At 36.4% G+C, this 8891-nt stretch overlaps 1 protein-coding gene across 1 annotated transcript; it reads left to right on the top strand.

Annotated features, from left to right (window-relative positions):
• Positions 1–1252: 1252 nt before the first annotated feature.
• LOC123271928 lies at positions 1253–3086 on the top strand. Its single transcript, XM_044738488.1, has 2 exons — positions 1253–2088; positions 2657–3086. The coding sequence occupies exons 1-2, from the start codon at positions 1914–1916 to the stop codon at positions 2794–2796; spliced, it is 315 nt and encodes a 104-aa protein (XP_044594423.1). The 5' UTR covers positions 1253–1913; the 3' UTR covers positions 2797–3086.
• The last annotated feature ends 5805 nt before the right edge of the window (positions 3087–8891 follow it).

Below are 8891 nucleotides of genomic sequence, written 5' to 3'. Positions count from 1 at the left end.
TTTGAAAAATATATCAGTACATTTTTGGAATTCTTGGTTATTCGGAAATTACAAACATTATTTTATAATAGCGCAACCGGCTCGCGGATGCGTTCCTCAGTACTGCTCCGAAACAAGACGGCAAGGGCTTGCTCAGGTCAAGCCTTTGGCAAGACCCGAAATAATAGTTTTCCTCCCTTCGGAGTAGAAAACTTGTATATTTCAGGTCTGTGCCTTTGGCTTGACCTTTCGGAGAGATGTTTGGGATCTGCTAGCTCACAACCTACAGCGTACTGTGACCTGAAAAACTTATGTTATCTATTATTATTATTATTATTATTATTAAGGAAAAGAACAATAGCACTTGAAAGAAAACTAATACTTTATTAATTAACTTTAATTACTCCAATCTGAAAATTTAACTTTATTATTACTAGTTATTGACTAACTTATTTATTTATTTCTTTGAGAAAAAAGGAGCTTATAATTAGATAATCTTTATATATATATATATATATATATATATATATATATATATATATATATATATATATATATTAGGGTGCTTTTTGCGACTATTTTTTTTTTTTCGTTTCCATCCCGAAATTTTGTTGGAAATACACCCAAAAAAATTCCCTGAAAGTTTGAGCCCTTAATATTAATATTAAGTACTCCTACATAGCGTGTGAAGATTTCCCATTTGAAATATACGAGAACTTTCATTTTTTTTTTTTAAATTTCTATAGCTCAGTGGCATTTCATAGCATCACTTTGACCATGGACGGGTTTTTTCCAGAATTGAATGCTCTACAAAAGTGTCCATTGTCGCGAAGTCGTAACTCATACTGGCGGGGTAGTACGGACCACCAAACCGAATTTTTTATAGAATTCTTGTTTTTTCACTCATTATCTCATAAACAACAAGACATATAGAAAAAATGTTAATGATAATTTTGTAGGAAATTCAATTCTCTACAAAAAAGGTCCTTAGCACCAAATCACTAAGATCGATATTTTCTGAGATATTAATCATTGAAGTTTACGTAGCATTGAATTTCCACAAAATGTTGAATCAAATCTTAAAAAATAATGATTTTTTTATTCGTATCATAACTATAATTAGTAATTACTTATTGATTAAGTTACAAATTTAACGTAAAAATTTTTAATTGTATTTTTCTGAAGTTTTTATTTTTAAATAAATTTCTCATTTAAATCACCCCATAATATTTGAATTTATCATTTAATAATTCAATTTCAATGAAATTCTAGATAAAAATATATTGTGTATGATCATTACGAATAATATAGGATGTTTCTTTGTTGCTGTGTATTGTGATACTGATTAATTGCGGTTTATTTTTCTTGCTCTGGTAGTACTACTGAGCTTTCACTTGACCTTGAATGCGTTCAACAAATTTCCCCTTTAATTGCAGCGCTTTCTTTGTTTTTGCGTACTAATCCCGCGAGAGTAAGAACAAAGCTTAGTGGGCATTGATCAGTGTGACGCCGTTGTATGTATACTTTGTTAAATTTGAGGTTAGGTCGACTTTAACCATCATTAAAATGAGTGAAAAAATTGGTAATAAAACTTGGAATTATTTAATTGGATTTGAAAGAAGCCAAATAAATAATAATAAGCTGCCTTCGTATCGTGACTTACTAAATTTCTTTATGTATAAACATCAGTCTTTAAAATTAACTATTCGAAATAGTGCTACTAGTGTTATTAACGATACTAATACTATTCGGGCTAGTTTCAAGATTCCAACTATACGTCCTCAGCACAGTCTTACGAAGTTGGAAAAATTTTATGCCGAATATATAAAAGTGAAGACACATCACAAGAGGGAAAAAAATCGAAAGCACAAAAACAGAATGTTGAAAAGTTTAACCAAAAACTAGATAAATTGTTCGATATTTCGAATTCCACAATGGTTAAGAATTTGCCAAAAGAGCAGCAACAATTTCTGAATGAGTGTCAAAAGGGGAAAACCAATCTTCACTCGCCCGTTACTAATTTCTTGCCGGTGGAAACTTTTCAGAATAAATCTGACACTGAACAGGAGATAACAAATGAAGATAATGAGAATAATACAGACGAAATTGGTTAGTTTCTTCTCACATACAACTATAAATTATCAAGCTCAACAATCAATCATTTTTAATAATCGAAAACAATTTCTTATAATTTAGACTCATATTTTTTCTACTTACTTGTAAAATTTAATTCGCATTAAAATTCTAATTTTCTTAACCTCATTTTCTGAAAATTGAATTCTATATAATTTTTCAATATTTTAAAATTTGTTTCTAGATTCATAACTTTTTTTCTAATTATTAGTCTATCATTTTGGTAAAATTTCTATCAAGTAAATCTGAATAAGTGAGATAAATCAAAATTTATTCAATTTTGACAAAAATTTTGACTTGAATAAAAAAATTTGTTTTCGATTTTTGCAGTCGAAAATTCCCACGCTATTAAAAATTAAAGTCTCTGTAACCAATAAATTTAAAACACATATATATCATTTTGTCTTATTTTTATTGGGGAAAATTGACGGAAACTCAATTCAAAGAATATCTTTGCTTCTGGATAACAGAAGCTGAATATAAAATTTGAAAAATATTTGAATCGATTGGGTTTATTTATTTAATTCTGAAAAAATTATTTTAGGCATGAAATTATCGCAACATTCGATGCCAGCAAGTTTTTGTAGTCTATCATCAAATTCCAGTGGGTTGAAACGAACATATTCTGATTTTGAGGATGAACTCCCTGTACCTCCTAAAAAGAAAAAAATCAATATTTTTTAAGATTTGATTCAACATTTTGTGGAAATTCAATGCTAGGTAAACTTCAATGATTAATATCTCAGAAAATATCGATCTTAGTGATTTGGTGCTGAGGACCTTTTTTGTAGAGAATTGAATTTCCTACAAAATTATCATTTACATTTTTTCTGTATGTCTTGTTGTTTATGAGATAATGAGTGAAAAAACAAGAATTCTATAAAAAATTCGGTTTGGCGGTCCGTACTACCCCGCCAGTATGTGTTACGACTTCGCGACAATGGACACTTTTGTAGAGCATTTAATTCTGAAAACCCGTCCATGGTCAAAGCGATGCTATGAAATGCCACTGAGCTATAGAAATTTAAAAAAAAAAAATGAAAGTTCTCGTATAATTCAAATGGGAAATCTTCACACGCTGTGTAGGAGTACTTAATATTAATATTAAGGGCTCAAACTTTCAGGGAATTTTTTTGGGTGTATTTTCAACAAAATTTCGGGATGGAAGCGAAAAAAAAAAATAGTCGCAAAAAAAAAAGCACCCTAATATATATATATATATATATATATATATATTTCTTCTGTGCGTGTGTTTGTCACTGAACTCCTCCTAAACGGCTGGACCAATTTTAATGAAATTTTCTGTGTGTCTTTCGGTGGATTCCAGAATGGTTTAGATTCACAATTCAGTCCACGGGAAAATGTTTATTTAATAGATTTTTCATTTATAAATTGTTGTTGACCTTGAGTACCCACATGCACTATTCATATATTTTATAAATATTATATATATAAGATATATGAAATAATTCATTTGGGTACTCAAATAAAAGGTCTCGATGAGTATAAAATCATAATGGACTTATATTTACGAAAATGTTAATAATTAACGAATGATAACATGATGTTTTTAACGATATAAGCTCATTCCGATGTTACACTCATCAAGAACATTCATTTGAGTACCCACATGCATTTTTGATATATTTTTCATATATACATATATATAAATATATAAAATATATCAAAAATTGATGTGGGTACTCAAATGAAAGGTCTCGATGAGTGTAATGTCGAGAAGAGCTTATATCTTTAAAAATATCATTAGTTGACAAGATACAATGTCATTTCTTAATTATTGAAGTTTTTAAAGATATAAGCTCATCCCGATGTTACATTCATCGAGACCTTTCATTTGAGTACCAACTTGCATTTTTCATATATTTTATATATTTCATAAATATCATATATCGACGGTACTTTGGTAAAACCTCGTATCTCTCATTTAAAATACATAGAAGATACGAGGTTTTACCAAAGTACCGTCGATATGTAAGATATATAAAAAATTTCCTGTGGGTACTCAAATGAAAGGTCTCGATGAGTATATAATCAGAACGGGCTTATTATCTTTACGAAAATGTTAACTAATGAGGAATGCGCATTGTATATTGTTAACTAATAATGTTTTTAACTATACAAGCTCATTCCTAAAATTTCTAAATTTAAAACGTGTGTACAGGACAACGTCTGTCGAGTCCGCTAGTAATTAATAAATTAACAAACTTACATTCGAATGACTCATAGTCTATACTGGTTTAAATGAATTAAATAAAATATTTTTCAATGAAGTTTTGGGTTTTTTAACAACCTTATAATAAAATTTAAAAAAATTATTCGGATCACTCCAGTTTTCCCGCTTTAAAATCTCTTCTAAATCAACATCCTCCTCAAAGTTATACGATGCTACTGCTGACCTCACTGAACCTGGTCTCGCTTTAATCTTCAAGGCAACGAAGATGGTTTTTAACCATCCAGCAATCATAGCTCTTGAAGCCGCCTTTACCTTGCCCCTTGATAAAAAGGTTCGTCAAGTTCGGAACTGCCCTTCTTCTACTTGCTGACACAAGAATCTGACATAGAATCTGTTTTTGATCTAAAACATGGCCAAAAAATGATCGAATCGTCTTTCAACACGACTTTACCCAGATCTATGGATAGGAGCGTCAGATCATGGACCCTGTGACCTGAAGCCAACATTAATAACATATCAGTATGCCTTGACATTTGGAAAATGCTATTTTCATCTGGGGGATTATTCTTCAGCCAGCTGATTGTTGACTCAATATTTTTTACACTTCTTTACTTGGAGATGCCACTTTCGCTTCGCTGGTGCCAATTGCTTTTAACATAGATCTCACTAGTGGATGAGAGCACAGTTTTCCGTCTCCTTCTGGATCAACAAATGTACTAAATACCGATTTTCTGGCTAGAATTGTCTTATAGGCCAGCTTTTTTACTCTATGCAAATACTCGAAGTAGGTTGTTAACTCCTGTGGCGTTGGATTACTCGGAATGATATTATTCTCTTTACACCAACGCAATCATTGCTTCCAGGCTGAAGAATAAGTTTTTCACGTGGAGTCTCTCTATGCTGACGATAAGAGGTCTATGGCCTGATCCGCTAAGCCCGAAGTTAGTTGACTCCACCTCGTATCCTCCAAACCACCAAGCAAAGGTCCTTTGAATTCTCCGGAGGCCGTCCGGTTGTCAAGTCCACTAGGTGTTTTTTCAGGTTCCACAGCTGTAGTGGCGCTGCCATACTTCTGGCCTTCAGGTCTCCTCTCCAAAAGGTCTTCTCCCACCTGGATGCTACAACTAGGAAAAAACCTTTCGACGAATTCAGATGTTGTAGGATTTTGGGAATCAACGGCGGCGGCGGAAACACCCATGCCAGATCTACTAGCCATGGCCTGCTGAAAGCATTTATGAAGCATGTATCCTGGTCTTCGGCTTCTATCGTCACATACTGCTGTACCACTTTGGACCTGCTCGTGGCAAACAGGTCTATTTGGAGAGTTCCCTATTTTTTGAACATCATTTCGGTTATGCTGGGCTTCAGATGCCAATCTGTTAAAGGCAATCCCCTGGATAATCTGTCTGCTAGGCAGACATAATTTGTATTGACCTGGCAGGTAAAAAGGGATTAGCTGAATCCGAAAGCGATGCGTTATCAATAACAGTTGTTTGACTAGAGCATGGAGTGTTTGAGACCGCGTTCCTCCTTGTTTGCGAATATATGCCACCACCGTCTTGTTGTCCGATTGTATCAACACTGCTTTGTTTTTCAATTTGTACTTGAACTTTTTTATTGCAATCAAGACTGTAAGTAGTTTTTTGCGGTTCACATTCCATTTCTGTTGTTCCGGATTCCAAAGCCCTGAATCCGTGACATTGTCCAGATAAAATTCCAGTCCAGTCCCGAGGCATCCGTTGTCAAAAAGATGTCTGGATCGTTTACAAAAATCGGATTGGTGCAGTTGATGTTTTCCTGCCACCATCCACAATTTTCCAGTGCCTCCGGTGTTATCTTCATGTTTTTCTTTGGCATTTATTCTTGCAACTTCTGGAATGCCCTCTGAAGTCCTCGCGAAAATAAACGGCCTAATGGAGTGACAAGGGCTGCAAAATTCAACTAGTCCAGCAAGGACGCGCCAGTTTACTTTTCCCAGTTTATGACCCGACCAAGGCTTTGCAGCAAATGAGTTGCTCTGTCGATTTATTCCCGTAGAATATCCTTGTCCTGGTGCGCAAATAGGAAGTCGTCCAAGTAAACCATCACTCTCATTCCCAATTGACGGAAGTTTCTGGCTATCCAGTTGCTTAGCTTGGAAAATTTCAATGGAGCAGAGGCCAGACCAAATGGGGCGCAAGTAAAGTGGAACACCCGACCTTTGTATGATAGGCTCAGAAATCTTCGGTGACTTTCTATCACTAGTATGTGAAAATACGCCTGAGATAAGTCCACCTTCTACCTTGACCATGAAATCTCCCTTCTGTAAGAATTTCGGCACCTGTGACTGGTTGTTCAGACGAATTTTCTTCGGATTTAGGAACTGATTCAGCTGATATAAATTGAAAATCTGATGAAGGCTGCCATCTGACTTTGGGATTAAAAACATTGGAGAAAGAAAACCCGTTGGCCACTCGGACTCCTCCAAAACTCCCATCTCCAATAGCTTTTGCAGCTCTTGCGACATCTGACAGGATTTTTTTGTCTTGAATTTTTCTATATTCTTCTTGGAAAAGGGAATTGAAATTGGTTTCTTTGTAAATGGTATTGAATATCCACCAATGGTTCTCAAAATATTTGTTATTCTCTTGATAATATAGATATACTTTTGTCAATATTCACTCTTATGTCAAATATTAGAATGTTATTATATTTTGACTCTAAAATCAAAAAAGTTTAGTTTTTTATACTTCCTGTTTATTTTTTTTGTGATTGCAATCATGATGATTTTAACTATCTCCGATGATAAAAGTTGCCATCTAGATAATAAACCGTATCATCATAATTGTGGGAATTAATATATACTGATTGTACTAATTACAATCGCCGGATAGTTGCATTTATCATCTTAACTTTGTAAAAGTTAATAACCATCCTGGATAGTAGAAGCTACAAAACAGGGATGGTTACCGTTAACATAAAATTGTCTCCGTGTACACACACACACACACACACACACACACACACACACACACACACACACACACACACACACACACACACACACACACACACACACACACACACACACACACACACACACACACACTCCTGGCAGACAATCAGTATGGATTCCGGAAAGGACGATCAACCCTGGACGCAATCAAACTGGGTGTTGATACGGCCAAGGAAGCAATCGCAGGAACCAGATGGAAGGGTGGAACGAAGAAGTATTGCCTGGTGGCGACCCTAGACATCAGAAATGCCTTCAACTCCGCCAATTGGGAATGCATCATGCAGGCCCTCCAAGAGAAGAATGTACCAGAATACCTTCTTAAGATCGTAGCAAGCTACTTTGAAAACAGGGTCCTGAAGTATGACACGAAGAACGGTCCAAGGGAGTATGCTATTTCTGGAGGTGTACCACAAGGTTCAGTTCTAGGCCCGCTCCTGTGGAATATTATGTATGACGGCCTATTAAGACTAACTCTGCCAAGAAACGTCAAACTCGTAGCATATGCAGACGACGTAGCCGTAGTGATCGTTGCCAAACATCTTGACGAGATAAACCATGTGTTCGATCTCACTTTCGAGCGCGTTAACCGGTGGATGGACGCAGTGAACCTGCAACTGGCGCAACACAAAACTGAGGCAGTGCTTATTACCAGCAGGAAAGTGGTAGAGACAATTAAGCTGAAAGTCGCCGAACAAGAAATCACATCACAACCTTATATTCGATATTTAGGAGTGATGCTTGATGCCCGACTCAACTTTAAGCAGCAGGTAGAACACGTCAGTGCCAAGGCGTCAGCAGTGGGAACAAGTCTAGCACGACTGATGCCGAACATCGGAGGGCCAAAGCAGAGCAGAAGGGTACTGTTATCATCTGTAGTCACATCGGTGCTTACATATGGTATATCTATTTGGACCAACGCTCTCGAGATGCAAGAATCATGGAGGAAGGCTGGACCAGTATACCGACGGTGTGCCTTAAGAGTCGCCAGCGCCTTCCGCACAATATCCGAGGAAGCAGTGTGCGTTATTTCCGGAACTCTGCCTCTCAGAGTCCTCGCTGAGGAAAGACGGAACCTTTATCATCGTAAAAGGTCAACTACACTAAGCGCTGAAGAGCTCAGAACTGAAGAACGGCAAAACAGCTGTGACCGATGGCAGCTCCAGTGGGACGCTGCAGAAAAAGGAAGATGGACGTATCGTCTTATACCGAGGATCGACGACTGGTTGAACCGGAGTCATGGAGAGGTTAACTACTACCTTACGCAGATGTTGTCAGGACACGGCTGCTTCCGAGCCTATCTTCACCGCTTTAAGCACGACGATTCTCCGGAGTGCCCATCCTGCCCAGGTGTCGCTGAAGACGTGGAGCACGTGATCTTTGCATGTCCTCGTTTTAACCAACAGCGCGATGAATTAGAGAAGATTCTAAAAAGAGAATTCAACCGGAGACAATAGTAGAAGAAATGCTGTCATCAGAAGCTGTCTGGAACGCCACGAGCACCTTTGCCACTGAAGTGCTTACAGAGTTGCGGTCCATCGAGAGAAAAAGAGCAGAAAACAGAAACTAGAAGGGAGATAGAAATAACAAACA

The sequence above is a fragment of the Cotesia glomerata genome, linkage group LG9 (genome assembly GCF_020080835.1).
Source record: "Cotesia glomerata isolate CgM1 linkage group LG9, MPM_Cglom_v2.3, whole genome shotgun sequence".
NCBI lineage: Eukaryota > Metazoa > Arthropoda > Insecta > Hymenoptera > Braconidae > Cotesia > Cotesia glomerata.
This window is presented reverse-complemented; position numbering and strand designations above follow the sequence as displayed.

Bases quoted from the DNA above. Each gene is read 5' to 3' on its own strand.
- LOC123271928 (XM_044738488.1), top strand. From the start codon at position 1,914: ATGGTTAAGAATTTGCCAAAAGAGCAGCAACAATTTCTGAATGAGTGT. The intron at 2,089-2,656 runs GTTAGTTTCTTC...AAATTATTTTAG, and splicing joins GAATAATACAGACGAAATTG to GCATGAAATTATCGCAACAT.